Source organism: Phoenix dactylifera, chromosome 1, assembly GCF_051530095.1.
Source record: "Phoenix dactylifera cultivar Ajwa chromosome 1, Ajwa_hap1_PhDact_Kaust_v1.1, whole genome shotgun sequence".
In the NCBI taxonomy this organism is placed as follows: Eukaryota; Viridiplantae; Streptophyta; class Magnoliopsida; order Arecales; family Arecaceae; genus Phoenix; species Phoenix dactylifera.
In genome coordinates, this window is record NC_143190.1 from 38,925,280 (window position 1) to 38,945,370 (window position 20,091).

The 20,091-nt window shown below is 42.2% G+C and overlaps 2 protein-coding genes and 2 long non-coding RNA genes across 4 annotated transcripts; all 4 read left to right on the forward strand.

Moving 5' to 3' along the window:
- The first annotated feature begins 355 nt into the window (after positions 1 to 355).
- LOC149768634 (uncharacterized) lies at positions 356 to 3,266 on the forward strand. Its single transcript, XR_016413336.1, has 3 exons — positions 356 to 595; positions 1,463 to 1,561; positions 2,622 to 3,266. It is a non-coding gene; the product is annotated as an uncharacterized LOC149768634 (long non-coding RNA).
- Positions 3,267 to 4,785: 1,519 nt separating this feature from the next.
- LOC149768635 (uncharacterized) lies at positions 4,786 to 6,226 on the forward strand. The gene is made up of 2 exons (XR_016413338.1): positions 4,786 to 5,153; positions 6,021 to 6,226. It is a non-coding gene; the product is annotated as an uncharacterized LOC149768635 (long non-coding RNA).
- Positions 6,227 to 7,671: 1,445 nt separating this feature from the next.
- Positions 7,672 to 12,878, forward strand: LOC103709964 (sulfite exporter TauE/SafE family protein 5-like). Its single transcript, XM_008795515.6, has 4 exons — positions 7,672 to 8,538; positions 11,285 to 11,434; positions 11,516 to 11,665; positions 12,276 to 12,878. Exons 1-4 carry the CDS (start codon positions 7,750 to 7,752, stop codon positions 12,582 to 12,584), a joined length of 1,398 nt encoding a protein of 465 aa, XP_008793737.4. The 5' UTR covers positions 7,672 to 7,749; the 3' UTR covers positions 12,585 to 12,878.
- Positions 12,879 to 18,280: 5,402 nt separating this feature from the next.
- On the forward strand, positions 18,281 to 20,091 carry LOC103709965 (uncharacterized). Its single transcript, XM_008795516.5, has 2 exons — positions 18,281 to 18,515; positions 19,320 to 20,091. The coding sequence occupies exons 1-2, from the start codon at positions 18,350 to 18,352 to the stop codon at positions 19,937 to 19,939; spliced, it is 786 nt and encodes a 261-aa protein (XP_008793738.3). The 5' UTR covers positions 18,281 to 18,349; the 3' UTR covers positions 19,940 to 20,091.

Below are 20,091 nucleotides of genomic sequence, written 5' to 3' on the forward strand. Positions count from 1 at the left end.
TTAGAACTACTAAAACAGAGATAACGTTATGTGCTTGCACATTATAAATGGGAACTTCCACCCTTATTTGTATGTTGGAATTTAAAACAATTAGCCACTGAGGTGGTAGCTTAGTGAAACTAGACCTTACTTCCAATTCCATGGTTCCGAGTTCGAAACACGCAGACGTCGATTAAATTATGCTGACCGGATACTTTCTGCTCGGACATATGGATTGTGAGGGTTTATTGGTCCATTAGTAGTGTAATACCCCAGAAAAGCAAAAAAAAAAAAAAAAAAAAGAGGGCGGATGGGCTGGCCCGAAAAGACCGGGCCCATCCCCCTTAAAAAAAAAAAAAACGATCGTGCCTAGGGCACGATCGTGACAGAGAGGGGCACGGGAGAGAGGGCGGCGGCGTCGGAGAGGGTTCGCCGGAGGGATGTGAGCGTCGGGGAGAGGCGACCAAGAGCCGGCCGGCCGCGGAGGAAGGCCACTTCCCTTCAAGAAGATCCCCACAAATCGGTGAAGAGATCTTGGACCCGTGCGTGTTTGCTCACGGATTTCTTCCTCCGATTTCTCGCCGGAAAGGTTGCCGGAGCACGCCGTCAGACCGAGGTAAGTGGGGCTCCCTTCCTTATGCTTCTTTTTGGGTGGCGTTGGAGGGGTTTTTGGCCGGTGAATCGTCGGAGAAGAGCCGAAACAGGGTACCCCTGTTTCGGCCTCTTCTTTCCAGTTTTTGGCCGCCGCCGGCCGCCGGGATGGCCGAGATGCATGGCGGTGGGGCTGGTCGGGTTCATATGAAGGTCGGAGAAGGTTTTCTAGGATGGATATGTGATGAGGGAGGGTGGATCCGAGGTCCTCTTCCTCGGGATCCCATCCTCTCCTCCTCTTCCCCTCGTCGGATGGCCACCGGCGACGACGACGGCGGCGGCGGCGTGGGCCACCGTGGCTGCCGTCGGGTGGGGGGGAAGCCGAGCCACCATCACGGTGGCCTTTCCATGGAAGAAATGGAGGAAGGGGGAGGGGACAGTGTCGGTTTTGGGGGAAGAAGAAGAAGAAGGAGAAGAACTTTTCTTCTCTTCCTCTCTTGGTCGGCCACCATCGCCGGTGACAGCAACAGTAGCGGCCGGCGACGGTCCGACCAGTGGTGGCTGAGGGTTGGGCAGGTGGCGATTGTTGCCCTTGAATCAAAAAGATTTGAGGAAGGGAGATGTATTCCCAACCCTGAAAAGAGAGGGATCATCCCTTTCTTTTGGTTTCTTCACCGGGACCGGCCATCATCGCCGGCGTGGCAGCGGCCACGGCCGGCGACGACATAGGCCGGTGGTACAAGGGTGGGAGTCGGGCCACTCCGACTGCCCTAGATTTGGAGGGATTGAGATGTTTGGAGACCTGGTGATGGACCCCATAGTAGATGTGAATTATGGTTTAGAATATTTAAATATTAAATAATTTAGTTGTGATTTATAATTGATGTTGTAGAGGAAGAGTCGGTGGTGCCAGGAGATTTTGATCAGGGGACAGCATCCCAGCGCGCAGGTTGTGATTCGGATCCGTATTTGAGTCGGTCCATAAATTTCTGTAAGAATCCTTGTACGCCAATCCTACATGATATACATATTTTTGCACTATATATTTTTGATATGCTATGATCCAGACAAAGCAAAATAGTTTTATATTTAATTATATTTTGATCGTGTTGGCTTGTGGTTGGTAGTGTGATGGATGCTTGTATGTGTATAACTTATACCTGCATAATTGAATTTATGGATGTGGTGGTATGGACTAACACCGGTCGGTTTTGGTGTAATGGTAGCGCTTGATCCTGACAATTGGTATCAGAGCCAGAGGTCTCGAGTTCGAAACCCAGGCATCGCGTTGGGGGGGGGAATGTTGGACATACTCGGCCGCTGTGCGGGCCATACCCGCGGGGTCCCTGAGCAGCACAGGGAGGGTCACTGTCAGCATGTCCTGCCGCCTGCCAACGGCGATGGCCTGGTTAGTAGGTGGGTCATACCGAGGGTCCCTGAACCCATGGCGAGGCCAGGTCAGAGTCCGGGGTTGGGCGAGGCCTTGGTCGGAGTCGACTCGTGGCGCTGTCTTTGGTGGGGTTTAAGGAAATAGAGTTGCGCCTTCACTAATACCAGTCGGTTTGGAATGGATGTGTGGATGTGAAATTGATTAAATGAACATTGACTTTGGGCCGTCTCGTTATTATGGGTTTGCCCGTCACAGGCTCTAAGTGTGACAATGTTTGCCCGTCACAGGCTCTAAGTGTGACACTATTGGTTTGCCCTGTCACGGGCTGGAAACGTGACCGGGATTTGGCCCAAAGTCGAAAAGATAATTGATCCGGATCAAGTTAATATAGAATGGAAAGAAAAAGCATTGAAAACATTAATGAAGATTTATGAGCTATCGTATGCTATATCATTCTTGCGTGGTTGGACTTTCATTGATATTTGACGTGCATACTTATATTGATTATTTGAGCCTTTTGATAGTCGGTTTATGATTTCATGAAATGTGCATCGATTTATCGTGGCTTTCAAATTCATATTATTATTGTGTTGGTTCGGAAGTGTAGGGATTCTTACTGGGCTGTAAAGCTCACCCCCTTTTTCTTCTTTTTCTTTACCAGAGTTGCAGGATGCATAGATTTGGATGGGATGGGCGCCGAGTGCGAGTACCCGAGTTATTAGTTAGTTAGTTTGTTTATCCTTCTTTTATGTCGATGAACATTTGAAGACTTTGTAATTGAACCAATTTGTTTATTTGGACATGTCGGATTTGTCTATTTGAATTATTAAATTAGTTGTGGATTTATTGGAATATTTGTTAATCATAGGCCTTGCATGATCTTTAGGGCACTGCTCTAGGGCTCATGCGGCCGGTCGCGTACCGGACCCGGGTGCTGGGTTCGGGGCGTGACAGAGTGGTATCAGAGCTTAAGGTTAAGGTATCCTAGGGTTTATGTTCAGGTGAGTATCAGTGGAGAATTATGATAGAAAAACTATCAGAGTCTTGGTTTATAATCATATGAGATTGTAACAGAAATGATATTGTAATCTAAGATTTAAGACCACTAGGGACTGTGGCCTTAATGGCATTAGAGTTTGACGTTTAAGACCATTGGGGATAGTGACAAAATTGGAATTTGAGCATATGTTTAAGATCACTAGGGATCGTGACAGAAATATATCATAGCTTAATGTTATGATCACTTTGGACATGACAATTAAATTCAGTGCTTAAGCTGTAAGATCACTTGGCATTGTGATAAAATGTATGCATCGGTTTGGTTTTCGATGCATACGGAAGGAAGTATAAATTGTCTTTGATTATGATAAGAGAGGTTTGACCTAAGATAAGTGTAGATCAACAATGGCATATCAAGTATACCATGTTCAGATATTATTTAAATGATTTGAAAGTTCAAATTTGATGTGGGTTTTGATGTGATCATACATTTGGTTTTGCTGCTAATTATTAGAGTGAGATTTGTACGTAGATCTTCCATAGTATTGGAGTGAGCTAAAAAGATTTCATAATATTGAAAGGAACGTTCTTCGAAGTTGAAAATGCATGTGGATTATATCTGATATTGGCATGTTGGATATTGCAAATAGGTCTATTTCCTATTGATGTATTTGATTATTTTGAGGCCATAGAGTATGCATATTGATGGAGGAATTCTAATTATTTGAATTCTCATATTTGGATTGGGCTACTGAATTTTTCTTATAATTGTTGGAGATTATTGGGTGTGTTAACTTGAAATCTTTGTCATTGTAAAATACAAAATTAAGTAGAAATTTCGATTTTGAGATGCTTATGTGAGTTATTATGTGTAGCATTGATCATAGACATTAAGAATTTTGGTGAAAAAGAATTTGGAGGTTGATAGTGTTAATTCCTACTCATAGTGATATTGGCTCAACAGTTCTAACCCATTGAATTTGAAGTAAATTCTGTTGGAAGGAAAATCAATGTAGATTTTCTGATTAAATTGCTAAGGGAATACAAGAATTACCCCTTTAAATTAAACCTAGATATTTTTGGATTCTAAAAAGGTTGTGGAGATCACGTAGTGACCTTAAACTTGACTAAAGGATTGGGGGTTAGTTATGGTTAGTATACTCTACATAAATTGAGGACAGAGAGATCTGGAGGTTCTACTCAACTAAAGTTTTGAAATTTGGATTTTCTTACTCCTAGTGCAAAGCGGTATATCGGTCATAAATCATTTAAAGGCTTTAGAGTATTTAATGAATTAAATCAGAGTGTGCAGCGGAAGTGTGGTGGTTTGATTTATTTTGAAATTGGTTAAGGACATTAATATTTGATGTAAAAGGCATTATGATGAAATACTTGAGTTAGTTTCAGGAGAATGTTGTTGATTCGATGGATCTCTTATTTGTTGGAATGATGTGGGAGAAAGAAAAGAAAAATGATTACAGAATATTAAGAGCATTTGATACTAAAGATTTCTCCTATTTCTGTCAAGCCAATTATGATCTCTGTGTAGAATCAAGAGAAATTAATTTCTTGGGATATCATTATGGCATTTCAATCTAAGGTTGGAAGTTTGGAATTCTTTTGAAGGAGATCAAAAGAACTTACTACGTGCGGTAAATAGAAAGGATCAAGTTTTGAGACGTTGTGATTTTTGTATGTCAAAATCTTAAGAGTGGTACTCCAAGAGGGAGACTATTTGAGATCTCAGGAATGATATGATGGATGTATATTTTTTTTAAAAGCTTGAGGCTTCAAGTAAGTTAATTTCGAGGACGAAATTTTTTTTTAAGGGGGAGAGTATGTAATACCCCAGAAAAGCAAAAAAAAAAAAAAAAAAAAAAAGAGGGCGGATGGGCTGGCCCGAAAAGACCGGGCCCATCCCCCTTAAAAAAAAAAAAACGATCGTGCCTAGGGCACGATCGTGACAGAGAGGGGCACGGGAGAGAGGGCGGCGGCGTCGGAGAGGGTTCGCCGGAGGGATGTGAGCGTCGGGGAGAGGCGACCAAGAGCCGGCCGGCCGCGGAGGAAGGCCACTTCCCTTCAAGAAGATCCCCACAAATCGGTGAAGAGATCTTGGACCCGTGCGTGTTTGCTCACGGATTTCTTCCTCCGATTTCTCGCCGGAAAGGTTGCCGGAGCACGCCGTCAGACCGAGGTAAGTGGGGCTCCCTTCCTTATGCTTCTTTTTGGGTGGCGTTGGAGGGGTTTTTGGCCGGTGAATCGTCGGAGAAGAGCCGAAACAGGGTACCCCTGTTTCGGCCTCTTCTTTCCAGTTTTTGGCCGCCGCCGGCCGCCGGGATGGCCGAGATGCATGGCGGTGGGGCTGGTCGGGTTCATATGAAGGTCGGAGAAGGTTTTCTAGGATGGGTATGTGATGAGGGAGGGTGGATCCGAGGTCCTCTTCCTCGGGATCCCATCCTCTCCTCCTCTTCCCCTCGTCGGATGGCCACCGGCGACGACGACGGCGGCGGCGGCGTGGGCCACCGTGGCTGCCGTCGGGTGGGGGGGAAGCCGAGCCACCATCACGGTGGCCTTTCCATGGAAGAAATGGAGGAAGGGGGAGGGGACAGTGTCGGTTTTGGGGGAAGAAGAAGAAGAAGGAGAAGAACTTTTCTTCTCTTCCTCTCTTGGTCGGCCACCATCGCCGGTGACAGCAACAGTAGCGGCCGGCGACGGTCCGACCAGTGGTGGCTGAGGGTTGGGCAGGTGGCGATTGTTGCCCTTGAATCAAAAAGATTTGAGGAAGGGAGATGTATTCCCAACCCTGAAAAGAGAGGGATCATCCCTTTCTTTTGGTTTCTTCACCGGGACCGGCCATCATCGCCGGCGTGGCAGCGGCCACGGCCGGCGACGACATAGGCCGGTGGTACAAGGGTGGGAGTCGGGCCACTCCGACTGCCCTAGATTTGGAGGGATTGAGATGTTTGGAGACCTGGTGATGGACCCCATAGTAGATGTGAATTATGGTTTAGAATATTTAAATATTAAATAATTTAGTTGTGATTTATAATTGATGTTGTAGAGGAAGAGTCGGTGGTGCCAGGAGATTTTGATCAGGGGACAGCATCCCAGCGCGCAGGTTGTGATTCGGATCCGTATTTGAGTCGGTCCATAAATTTCTGTAAGAATCCTTGTACGCCAATCCTACATGATATACATATTTTTGCACTATATATGTTTGATATGCTATGATCCAGACAAAGCAAAATAGTTTTATATTTAATTATATTTTGATCGTGTTGGCTTGTGGTTGGTAGTGTGATGGATGCTTGTATGTGTATAACTTATACCTGCATAATTGAATTTATGGATGTGGTGGTATGGACTAACACCGGTCGGTTTTGGTGTAATGGTAGCGCTTGATCCTGACAATTGGTATCAGAGCCAGAGGTCTCGAGTTCGAAACCCAGGCATCGCGTTGGGGGGGGGGGAATGTTGGACATACTCGGCCGCTGTGCGGGCCATACCCGCGGGGTCCCTGAGCAGCACAGGGAGGGTCACTGTCAGCATGTCCTGCCGCCTGCCAACGGCGATGGCCTGGTTAGTAGGTGGGTCATACCGAGGGTCCCTGAACCCATGGCGAGGCCAGGTCAGAGTCCGGGGTTGGGCGAGGCCTTGGTCGGAGTCGACTCGTGGCGCTGTCTTTGGTGGGGTTTAAGGAAATAGAGTTGCGCCTTCACTAATACCGGTCGGTTTGGAATGGATGTGTGGATGTGAAATTGATTAAATGAACATTGACTTTGGGCCGTCTCGTTATTATGGGTTTGCCCGTCACAGGCTCTAAGTGTGACACTATTGGTTTGCCCTGTCACGGGCTGGAAACGTGACCGGGATTTGGCCCAAAGTCGGAAAGATAATTGATCCGGATCAAGTTAATATAGAATGGAAAGAAAAAGCATTGAAAACATTAATGAAGATTTATGAGCTATCGTATGCTATATTATTCTTGCGTGGTTGGACTTTCATTGATATTTGACGTGCATACTTATATTGATTATTTGAGCCTTTTGATAGTCGGTTTATGATTTCATGAAATGTGCATCGATTTATCGTGGCTTTCAAATTCATATTATTATTGTGTTGGTTTGGAAGTGTAGGGATTCTTACTGGGCTGTAAAGCTCACCCCTTTTTCTTCTTTTTCTTTACCAGAGTTGCAGGATGCATAGATTTGGATGGGATGGGCGCCGAGTGCGAGTACCCGAGTTATTAGTTAGTTAGTTTGTTTATCCTTCTTTTATGTCGATGAACATTTGAAGACTTTGTAATTGAACCAATTTGTTTATTTGGACATGTCGGATTTGTCTATTTGAATTATTAAATTAGTTGTGGATTTATTGGAATATTTGTTAATCATAGGCCTTGCATGATCTTTAGGGCACTGCTCTAGGGCTCATGCGGCCGGTCGCGTACCGGACCCGGGTGCTGGGTTCGGGGCGTGACAAGTAGCCTCGGCGGTGCTAAGTGTGACGTATTCACACGGAAAATTCGTGCCGGAGCCTATAGAGGTAACCGAGCCAGGCCTACGGATGGAAAGGATATGAGTAAAATCGGATAGGATGTCCAACACACAGTCATTTCTATCCGCATCGAATATTCTTTTTGGGGGCGGAGTAACAAGCCCGCGCGCGAAGGAGAGAAAAAAAAAAAACAATTAGCGAAATCCTCCGCCAGAAAAAATGTGGAGATAAAGGCCACAATCCGGAGAAATGTCCTTCCCTTTGACTTAGACCACCAAAAACTCCCCGAGGCAATGAGGAATTTCCTGGATTTTCTCAAACGGATGCTCCTCCCACTCACCATCCTCGCCATAGCTCACCTCTCCGCCAGCCAAGGGACCCAACCCCTGTCACAGCCCCATGGCCTAGAGCACCTCCTCCCCCAGTTATCTCGCCGGGGGAAGCAGCAATTGGATCTCCAAAAGGAAGAGTCAAGGGCAGAGTTCCGTGCAATTATTGCATGGATCCTCTGCTTCATAGCTGCCTCTGTTTCGAGTGCAGGAGGGGTTGGTGGTGGCTCCCTCTACCTCCCCATCCTGAACCTTGTGGCTGGCCTAGACCTCAAGTCATCCACCAGCTACTCAGCCTTCATGGTCACGGCAGGGTCATTATCCAATGTGATGTATAATATCTTCTTCACAAGCCCAGGTTCTGGAGGCAAGTCCTTGATCAACTATGAGATTTGTCTGCTCTCGGAGCCATGCATGCTCTTAGGGGTGAGTATTGGGGTGGTTTGCAACCTTATGTTCCCAGAGTGGCTAATCACTGCCCTTTTTGCCGCCTTCCTTGCAAGCTCCACATATAAGACCTGCAGTGCTGGGTTCAAGTGCTGGAAATTAGAGACAGAGGAGGTGAGGAGAGGTGAGGCTTTTAGGATTGAGAGGGGTGGGAATGAAGTGGATGACAAGGGGATGGAGGTGCCTCTCTTGGGTGGGGGAGAAGTGGGTGGGCTGAGAGTTCCTTGGAAGGATCTGGTGGTCTTGCTCATGGTCTGGTTCTGTTTCTTTGTGCTACATGTCCTCCTAGGAGATGAGGACGGGAAGGTAAGATTCCTTTATTCTCCTCTTTGTTTGCACTCCGTTTGTTTCCATGTGAAGGAGAAATTACCTAGGTGGTTCTGCTACAAATTATCATGCCACTGAGGTTTTCAATCCACCGCTTAAACCACCAATCGACTTCACATATTCTCTCTTTTTTTTCCCGGAACAATGCACTCTTTACGCCAAATGACTTCCCACTTTAGTTCAGGGATTTCTATTTTCACTGCTGCAGTTTACTGTTTTTTTCATGCACAGATCATGTACTTTCTTTTTTTCTAAACTCTCTGTCTCTCTTTTTCTTAATCACTGATGCACATACTTTTCTATCAATCAATTGGATGTCTTATGGAGCTCATAGCTCCTTGAACTCCTTTCCATCAAAAAAAAAAAAAACTTGAACCCATATAGAACATTCAAAGAGTCGATTGCTCCCCCCCCCCCCCCCCCCCCCCCTCTATTCTTTAGCCTAAGCAGGCGACTATAAGCTAACTACAACAGTGATCCTGCTACTGCATTTAGCACTTGAGGCTCGTGGCATCAGCACGGGAGATTAAGGCATAGCTTTGTGCTTGCTGAACTAAAAGGAGGTCTTGTTCTTTGATTCAGATAATGACGTAAATCTAGCTCTGGTGGCTCGTCTTGTTATTTTGCTCGTTGTTACAAAATAGCAGCTATTTTGTTGAATATAATGCCTTCGAATGTCTACCATGTGTAATTCTTTACAAATCTAATCTATATATTTTAGTCCGGTGGGGAATATGTGGGTAAAGATGGGGTTAGTGTGATCACGGCAAGTGGGTCTAATAATATAGCCGACATGACCTCATAGGACATGGACACTGGCCCAATCAAGTTCATCCAGTAACAGAGCTCGTCCAGGCCATGACAAAGATGGTTCGGTTTAAGTGCGCTCGCATGTGATGAGTTTCTGTCGGCTTGGATTTTTTTCACTTTTGTTGCTGGCTGGGTAGATATTAAAGTCCACAGGCTTTAAACATTAAAAGATACTGTTAAACAATTATGTATTTATTATTTCTTTTGGCTTGAATTGTCCTTGAAAACTTTACTCGAACAACAAGATAAGAAAATGGAAGGATTGTTGAGTTATTAGAAAATATTATTGATCTAGAAGGATCATTAGACTCGATGTGAATCACTTTGGCTATCGTGTATAAAACTGGATAGGATTTAAGAGCGAGATCTACTACATTATGAAGCTGAATTGTAAGCCAAATTTTCAGAAGTCATAACTTGGATTAAAATGATCTTTTTTCTATATAAAAAAAAAAGATGATAGTTTTTTAAGATTTACGATGCATCACTCATCTTAAAGGTTGCAGCGCACATCTAGCGATCAAATCCAAACGATCTAACATTTGGATTTTGAAATAGGCTCATCAAATTGAAAATTTTCTTTTCAGAAAAGATTTTGACCAAGCACATCTTTCAATTCAAAAAGAATGAAATGAAGTGATAGAGAACAAAGTTGATATAGAAGTCAAGATTTACCTTACGTAGAATTTTAGCTTACTTGAGTTTATCTTGAGTGGTCATATCTATCTTAGAAAAATAAGTCCTACTAAAACTAAAAAAAAATTCGACCCAAGTTGTGTAAGGACGAGCCTTACTATTATAAGTAGACGCTATGTACTTGCTTTTATCATCATTAATGAAAGAAAAAGAGACGTAAACCCTACTTTTGCAAATTTTTTGTATCTTTTTCTAATTTTTTTTTGGGAGAGATTCGAGTCGAACGGATTGAAAATTTTTTTCTTTCTCTTTAATCAGATCAATTATACTATTAGTATTCATTAATGATATATCTCCTACCTTAGCAATGTATAGAAATAACCATATCCCCGTTAAAATCCATTAAACTTTGGATCTTCTTAGGGACAAATCTCATCATTGTCTAAAATTGTTCAAGTAAATATGTTTGTGCCTTGCTTTCCACTTTGTTGTTGTTGCTGTCGTAAAGATTATGTACTTATCATGTGATGGTTTCTGTAACTGAAGGTGAGGCTGTAGGCTGCTTCTCCTTCAAACCAATTCTGGTTACTCTTATTTCTCCTTTCCACAACAACCACTACTTTTGCTTCTTCTTTTTTCCTGAAGGGAACAATCACTACTTTTCTGTCACAAGGACCAGACTTTTTGCAACATCTTTTCCAGTTATCTGGATCTTTGATTAGAGCTTCATTTCCAAATCCACGACTCAATATTCCTGTTTACCTCGCATGCTGTGCTGACATCTAGGTGAATTAGTATGCTCTGCAAATTAACATCAATACATGAAGAAATATAGTAGAACAACCAAACCATCTGCCTTCATCGTGCACCTGATGATGTGCTTCCAGTGACTGTTAATAACCAACCTACCTCAGATGTCAAACCATGGGGTACATAATACCAATCCTATCCTTGTGATCCGAAAATCATTTTATGCTAGAAACATTTGAAGAAAAAACACTTAAAAATGACCGTAGACATGTAAAATTATAAGGTTCATGCATCCATGTACGACCACTTGAAGGAACTACCAAGTGCTTGTGGATGTCACTCACTCTCAGTTGTTGCATTGTTGGTTGCCAAAAGCGACAATCATACTGGATTCTCAAACTTCCCCCTGTAAATGGATTTGAAGCAAGAAGAGACTGCCAATGAGTTGATTGATTCTTCAATTATCTCAGTCATTTACATCTTTGTAACGAGCAACCACTAACTTCATTTGATCATATTTTCTCGTCAGGGTGTTACGAACATAAAACCATGTGGAGTTGCATATTGGCTCATCACATCATCCCAAGTTCCTTTTGCCGTTGGTTTTACAGCATATATTCTGTATGACAAGAAAAAGAAAAGGTTACAACCTCAAAGTCAACAAGAAATAGATGGCAAGGTTGGTTAATAGATACATATTAGCTGTGGTGCTTCTCTGTCTGTCAGATTTGATGTGGCATGAAACGACTTTGTTATATAGGACATTGCAGTGGAAACCAAGATTGAAGCCTTGCCCATGTTTGTTTTTCCATCAGCTGCCCTCTTCACAGGGGTTTTAGGTGGCCTTTTTGGCATTGGTGGAGGATTGCTCATAAACCCTGTGCTTCTTCAGATCGGAATACCTCCCCAGGTAATTCTCTTTTCCCTTATGTTACTCAAATTCATAACCTGGATTTTTTAAGAAAAAGCCTTCTCATACATTTTGGGAAAACAAGATGAAACTTCTTATTTGTTTTACTGCTTGTAAATCTATTCTTCTCCTAGTCATGATTTAACCTAATAATTGGCCAGAGGATATATAATTATCCAATCCCAAGCTTGGTTTGCTCTTATACTCGCTATCGAACATATTTCAAGTCCAATAATCCTTTTGTGATCTCTACAAGCAAAAACAGTCGGCTACAACTTAAATGATATTTTTCTTCTTTCATCGCTTGATTCATAATCAGCTACAAATACCATGGAGCTTTAGCATAAATTATGTTTAAAAGAACAAAACATTTAGCCTCAACAGCAGGCCAGAGTTGCTATGAATTTAGAATATTAGGCTACTTTATAACTCTCAGAATCATGGACTGCTCATCGTATCAACTTATCGAGCTTTTACATATATTTATAACACTTTCAACTTCCTGAGCGATTAAATTTGACTCTATTATAGCAAAGTCTTGTTGCATTTGACTTCCATCTATAGTGTATCTTGCGTTATTAATACGTTTGCTTTAACTCTTGATTTGCAGATTACGGCAGCAACAACCACTTTCATTGTTCTGTTCTCAGCTTCGATGTCCATGGTTCAGTATGTCATCCTGGGCATGAAGGGGATCCCTCAAGCTTCAATTTATGCGGCGGTTTCTTTTGTGGCTTCGGCTATTGGGTTGGCTATCATAGAGAAAGCCATAGAAAAGTCAGGTAGGGTGTCTCTCATTGTGTTTATGGTTAGCATGGTGATGGCTCTAAGCACGGTTTCGATCACTTGCTTTGGAGCAATTGATGTTTGGAGACAATACACTACCGGGAGCTACATGGGCTTCAAACCACCTTGTTAAGCTTTCTATAAGCCTCTGCATGTTATAAGCAAATGGTGTTCGGCTTCTTAAGAAGAGAGAGCTCCACAAGCGTATAATAGAGCCCATTTGTCTCTAATGTAGAAGAGGAAGATGGACTTGTAATCTGATATTAGTCCTCTGAATTTGGGCCTTTGTGCCTCATCTGTCCCTTATCTGGAGAGAGCCGCTTGCTTAATTTTAATCTCTTTGAAACAAAGCAGTATGAACGTTCCATCCTCTCTGGAAAAAGAGGAAAATATTACCAAGAAAGAAAGAAAGAAAGATATTAACCTACCTCTCTCTCTCTCTCTCTCTCTCTCTCTCTCTCTCTCTGCGTGCGTGTGCGCACGCCTTTTCTCACGGAATTTGTCTTTGAACTCTGGTCCCCGGTACGGAGCTGAGGGCTGCCTGGGTGGGCCTTCGATATGTTCGATGAATGCTACTAACTAGTTTAGTCATCTTGTAGGGTGACTCGGTCACGGTCATCAGCTGGATCCAGGGGGTCCAAGGGCTGCCGACTGCGGTCATCCATTGCTTCAAGACATCTGCATGATGATGAGGGATGGAGGGGCCATCCAGGCTAAGCATGTATGTAGAAAAACCAACGAGGCTGCAGATTGGATGTCCGCCTATGTGGTCAACGATGCCGGTAGCACCTTTGTTGGCACAAGTGTGGCGCATCCAAAGCAGGAAAATGTAAGAAACTGCAGTAAAAACAGCAGAGGGGTTGACTCATGCTAATCTGGGGTCGACCCCTGAAATCAGGCAGAAAAACAGCTCTCTGGAAAGCCTAAGAGAGTCGACTCCAGGTGAGGAGGAGTCGACTCGTGCTGTTAAGGGGTCGACTCATGGATTGCAGGAGTCGACCCTAGGTCGGGGCCGATGATACAGAGAGAGTGAGAGTCGACTCAAGCTGTGCCAGAGTCAACTCTAGGCCTATGACAGATTTAAGTAGGGACGGAAATTGGTCTCCTACTTGCTTAAGGCTTAGGTTTTTTGAGTCTTAAGGTGGCTAAATATTATTTGGGCTAGGTTTAGGCTCAAGGGAGAGAGAGCATGCAAGTCATGGGTGTACATGGGCTTGGGTTGAGCGCTTTCTTATGTGGTTTAGCCTAGGGGAGTTTTTGGATTTGGGTCATGTTTGACCCCATATATATATACTCTTGTAACTTGTGTACGAGTGGAATGAAATCATTGGAAACTCTTTCTCCATGAAATCCTAATCTCGTTTCTCTCTTTCTCTCATGCCATCATCCCTAAGAATTCTAGGGCACATCGCCATTGTTGAAGAAGAGCCAAATTTTGCTTAGTTCTTGTTCTCCTTCACAAATCAATCAAGGTCCAACGCCTCTTGCAGTATAGGGGACGCCCTAAGTGCTATGGTTTGAGGCGCATGTATCCCACAACCTTGTGGGCTGGGGATGAGGAGCTGCCTCGGAAGCTCCGCAATATTCTGTTTTCTGATTTTTTAGAGTGTATTCGTACATGTATTGTATGAATTACCTATCTTAGCAAAAAAAAAAAAAAAACTCTAGTAAAATTATGCTCAAGCAAACATCTGTTTGATGTCTATAAAATCTTAGCTTGGACCAAATACCAAAACTATATTCATCGTTAACCAACATGATTTCATTTTGGTACTAGATACATAACCACCTTAACCTGCATAAATCTACTCAGCGAGAAGGGTTAACTTTATTCAACTATTGAGAGAGTTTATATTCATCTGAAACTACCAAAAGATTATATTTCTTCATTTATTTATTTGTCCTATCTTTTTTCCTGAATAATGATGGGGGAACTAAGTCGCTTCCCCTAGCTTTACTGAAGAATGAAAAAAAAATTTTACAATCCATAGATACAAAGTGCACAAACGAGAAGATCGATTTAGAGATTAGAGCATATTTGTAAGGACCCGTGCAGGTGTGTATTTAGTCCTCCATCGATTATTTGCTAGGTAGATGTTGGGTACTTATACAGGATCAAGGAACCCAAATAATAACTTCTGGCTAGCCATTTTGGGTGAGGTCCTAAGTTGTTACGAATGGTATCAGAGAGAATCTGGCTCATAATCTATGTGGACTAGAGGACACTGCAACACGGATCCATTGAGGCTAACTACGAGCAGATCATGGTGTTTGTGATTGGATTTGAATGGATTTGAATCCTTAGCCTGACGAGGACGTCAGGACTTGAACAAAGGGAATATGTGAGGACCCGTGTGAGCGTGTGTTTAGTTCCACATCGGTTATTTGTTAGATAAATCTTGGGTACTTATACAGGATCAAAGAACCCAAATAATAACTTTCGGTTAAACATTTTGGATGAGGTCCTGGGTTGTTACAATAATAATCCTCAATTGGAGCTAAAATGCATCGCTGGGGCTAAATAATTCATAAGCAATGGCTAGCAGTGTTTTGTCAGAGTACAGATTCTTCCTCGGCTGAAGGTATGGAGTATTTGTGAAGAACTGGGTTGACCGAGGATTTCTTCTTTAGAAACATTTGGAAGATCCTCGTCTCAACCCAAATCTACCAATAAAGTGTGATTGACCAGCTGATTTCATGCATTTCAGTTATCCTATGAAACAATATCTGCAACTATTCCACTTTTTTCAGAATTTCTAACCAAAAAGAATTACATATTTATTTTTATAAAAATAAAATAAAATTGAATATAAAATCATATATAGAAATGAATTTTTTTTTTTTTTTTTTGGTTTGGCGAACCACAGGTAGCCCAAGCACAGGTCGACATGAGAAGCTAAAACCCTTATTATATCTCTTATGCCTCCTCAGGTTTACCAACAAATATTGTTCAGTTTCAATGACAAAGTTCTGAAAATTCTAAGAGCTTATGATTATGCTATATGATATTTTTTTCAATGGCCAAATATAAGCTAGGAACATCTGAACTTATGATGTTACATATATATGATGTTGCAGTGGGGATGGCGACAAACTGAGTTGAGGCAAGTAGTTGCATCCATTATGCTCAGAAAGAATATAGAGAGAACATTGTTATTCCCATTGTCATTTTGAATCCAACAACCATCTTGTTTTGAAAACGAAGTGATGGTCCCATTTTTCACAGGTTTATTTTCATCATTTTTCCTTCTTAAGAGGCAGTGTATATGAGCTGGATTCTTTGTTAGGTACTGATTCTGAAATGATGTTACCCTCCTTTTGTTCTGTTTTACAATTGCGACATACAACAAAAGACCAACCTCTTTCAAGGACCACCTTAATGGTCCCAATGTTCATAATGTTACATGGTTCCTTTCGACTTGTCTTGCATGGTTTGGATTATTTTACAAGGACCACCCTTTGTTTTTCAAAAGTAAAACACTCATGGGAAGAATTTCAGCCGGTTGGCTTAAAGGGCAATCTAGTGGCCATGGAGGTTTCTCGAATTTATGATCACCTTCTACCTTAATGGATCAAAAAAAAATTACAGTATCTTGATTGTGTTTTTTTACATAAATACCCTTCTAATAATTCAAATTTATATAAATACCTTCTACAAATTTAAATTTATTTCTATACCCTCATAAAATACTAATTTTGCACAAATACTCCTGATATAACAGTTCTTCTAACACCATTAAAAAACTATATTTATTTTAATTAAAAATAAAATAAAATTTTGAAATTATTTTTTTATCCTTCATCGCGATCGCTTATGAATGTTTCTTTTTGCATCCTTTCTGTGCCAGTATTTCACTTGTATGAAGCTGGTTCTTAAGGGCCAGCCACAAGAATACTTTAACCTTCTCGAGTACTGCAGCCTTCCAAATTGTCTAATATAATCGGCAACGAACACCCCCACCATTGATGAACTTATAGACAAAGTCTACACTGTACAGCCCATCACTGCAAGGTCTCCCTACACCGGCACATCGACAAAGTTGGTCGGATAAACAGAGCAGAGTAAATCCAGCAAGCAATTAATCCATCTGATCTGTCTCTGGGGCAGTAAGAGGACCAAAAACATTTAACTCTCTCCATGATTGCTCTCTACTCCACCAAAAGGAAGCAATTAAGGCATTATGCTTCCAAACTAGAATAACTAATCTGTATCTAGAATAACAAGCAGAATTAACAAGCAGAAGAGGATCAAATCCGTATCTAGCATAACAAGCAGAATTAACTAATCTCCTCCAAAATAGACTCACTCCACCATCATTAACAGGATTTTTAATCAACCTACTCATGCACTATTCTGGTGTGACCAGGATATCGGTCATAGTAATGCGTGGTATAGCATGATAAATGACTTCTTAACGAGCTAATGCTTCTTTCCTCATATCATCGAATCAAATTTGATACACAAAAGGTCAGAGGTCTTATGATAATAGTTTGCAGGCAGAAAGACACCTACACATGAATAGAACACCAAATAAATTTTGGATTCAGGGATTGGATTCATGCAGCAGGCCTAGATGGCTATAATAATTGCAAGACTACATCTTCCCAATAAGATTGCGAGAAAAAAAAAATTGATGGAAGTTAGTCTCCAATTATTATAGATGTAGTTATGTTCCACCGGGCAGACATTGTGGATTGGTTGAGAGGGACCACGCTTTCTGAGGTCCTGAAGGGTAGCATGTGAACCTGCACCCACTCTATTTAAGTTTGGTAGGGACCAAGACTGGATATCACCTAATCAATTTTTGTCTACGGTAGAATTATTGGGTCCATGTTCAGAACTTCAGATAGGTTTTCAACCTTCAGAGGAGGTAATAAACTTGAAATTCCTATTGGAGACTATTGAATGGAATCTTTTTTCTCAAGGCAGTTGATATGAGTGAGAACGATCCTTGTTTGTTAATGCTCGCTGCCTCTCTCTTGTGTTCTTATTGATCTATATGGATTCCACTAAAACCTTTCCATGTATAAATGAATTACAAGCCATTTGAAGCCCAGGGTCAACCGTCTTCACATCTTTAAGGTCTGAAGTTTCATGGAAATTTTACATCAGCTTCTTTGGCATGTTAAATATAGTTTTATAAGAAGTGATGCTCTCCATGAAATTAGAACTCTATATTAGTTTAAGTACAACCTTATACCGTACAAATATTAATACCACTTATGGAATCCCAATACTAGTAGTAGAATATTTAGGGCAGTGTGAATCCTGGGAAACATCATTAATTAAAACAAACTAATTTCTATTTTTTTCGTAAGAAGAATTTATGACACCAATCGTATAAAAATGCATCTTTGGGAGTCATAAAATAAAATATATACAAAATTAGAAGAAATATTGGTCGCAGCAATATACAATGTGATGCCTATGTGATTGACAACACTAATTAATCTCTACTTCGCATTGGATGCATGAATAGAAATTTGTTTTCAATCAATGCTGTTCATCGAACGCTCATAAAGTATTTGGCACATCGACATAATCATTTCTCAAAAACATGGACCAAGTTACCAGCTGTGCAAAGACTTTTTCGCAACTTCCAATCAGAAAGGAGTTGTCCCCTACCCAAAAGCTCGCACCAACCACATGGCTTCACAGCTTTCAAGTTTACCAACGACGCAGCCTCGCGCAAATTGGATTTAGAGGCCTACCAAATTCAACTCAACAACTCTTGGCGAAATCCACTTGTCACGACGCGTTTTCCATTATATTTTTACGGCTAAACCTTGTGCGAGGTCTCTGCTTGCAGACTCTATATATGTTCTCAACTGGCTGCGAGAGAACTCCAAATCATACATACTTTCCTTTCATTTCGTTCTGTATCCTCTTAGGCAAAGATGGTGACATTGAGAACATTTATAGGTGTTGCGACAATAGCAGCTCTTGTTCAGGTGGCAATTGGTGGAAGCTTCACAGTCGGAGGCCAAAATGGTGGGTGGGATCTGAGCACCAACTTGGCAGCATGGGCTGCTGCCCAGAAGTTCAACGTTGGGGACACCCTGAGTAAGTTACACCTACATCCAAATTTTTCATTTGCATAATCCATAGTTTCTGCAATGGATTGTCATCATTCTTCTTCTCCTTTTTCTTTTTCTTTTTGAGAGACAAAATGTAATCATTCAAATTGGCTCGTTGGCTTGTCATTTTCATGTCACAAATAAACACAAGCCTTTTCATTCAAGACTGCATTGGTACACTCTTTTTTGAAATTCAGTTGCCAGTTTATAGATTGCTCCTAGTTGCCCTGAGCTTATCTGGCATCCACTAGTCTTTTAGGGCTCAAAGCAGATCTCTCTTGCAAGCACTGGTCCTATACAACAACCCACTCAATACCAATTCATGATATCCATTATATATGTAAACACTAGAGGTGATCATAGCCAAGATTAGACACAAAATGTCAAATTTTAAATAGACTCAATGGGAAAATCTAACTTAAAATAAATAGAGTTTAAGCCTGAGGTTCAGTTCATGATCGGCTCTAGTACATACATGTATACAAGTGAATATATATATATATATATGCACACGCACACACATACATTCTTTGTTTCGGAAGTCTTTTGGATTCAAACCCAAGATTCGTCCAAGATTCAAACCCACTCAAAACCTAACACCATGTGGAAGGGTAAAACATCTGGATTGTAGCCAGTTTGCTGGGTCCAAACCAAAGTGCTGACTGACTTCTGGTCACTCAACTGGCACGTAGAAATTATAAGAGAATTGCTACTTAGCGAATAACTACAACTTCATGCTTCCCACTCACATCCACCGTCGTCAATTTCTTCTTGTTCTTTGGGTATGCAGCTTTCAACTATGCATCAGCTCATGACGTGCTTGAGGTGTCGAAGGCAGACTACGATGCATGCGCGACAAGCAAACCAACGAACAGCTACACAGGCGGGAGCACCGTCGTCAAGCTTTCATCGCCGGGGAAGAGATACTTCATCTGCGGGATACCAGGGCACTGCAGCCAAGGAATGAAGGTCGAGATCGACGTGGTTGCTGCCGTGACGGCAACTCCACCAACGGCCGCTGCTTCTCCACCCCTCGCCAAGTCTTTCCCACCAAAGGCCGCGGCTTCTCCACCCCTCTCCAAGTCTTTCCCACCAAAGGCCGCTGCTTCTCCACCCCTCTCCAAGTCTTTCCCACCAACGGCCGCTGCTTCTCCACCCCTCGCCAAGTCTTCCCCACCAATGTCAAAGCCTGAAGCCCCAACATCTTCTAAGCCTTCCAAGGCTGCACCATCCGAAGCTCCTGCAAGCTCGCCGGCGACCATCTCTCCGTCGTCCGAGCCATCAGCTTCAGATTTACCTGTGACCACTTCACCGGCACCACCACCCGGGTCCGCAGCTAATGGCCTTGGTCGTCATGCAAAGGTCGCAATGGGGTTCGGGTTGGGGATGCTCTTGGTTTGGGCTGTCTGAGCACAAGCTAGAGAGGAGTTTGTATTTGAACCGAGTGTTATTTTCTTGAGCCACTTGCTCTGTATTTTTCCATTTATTTTTCTGACATAGATATTTGCTACTGTTTCTCCTTGGATCTCTATTCTTCAATAATAAACATCAAAATTTATTAA

Bases quoted from the DNA above. Each gene is read 5' to 3' on its own strand.
- LOC103709964 (XM_008795515.6), top strand. From the start codon at position 7,750: ATGAGGAATTTCCTGGATTTTCTCAAACGGATGCTCCTCCCACTCACC. The intron at 8,539-11,284 runs GTAAGATTCCTT...TTTTCTCGTCAG, and splicing joins TAGGAGATGAGGACGGGAAG to GGTGTTACGAACATAAAACC. The intron at 11,666-12,275 runs GTAATTCTCTTT...CTTGATTTGCAG, and splicing joins AGATCGGAATACCTCCCCAG to ATTACGGCAGCAACAACCAC.
- LOC103709965 (XM_008795516.5), top strand. From the start codon at position 18,350: ATGGTGACATTGAGAACATTTATAGGTGTTGCGACAATAGCAGCTCTT. The intron at 18,516-19,319 runs GTAAGTTACACC...TTGGGTATGCAG, and splicing joins CAACGTTGGGGACACCCTGA to CTTTCAACTATGCATCAGCT.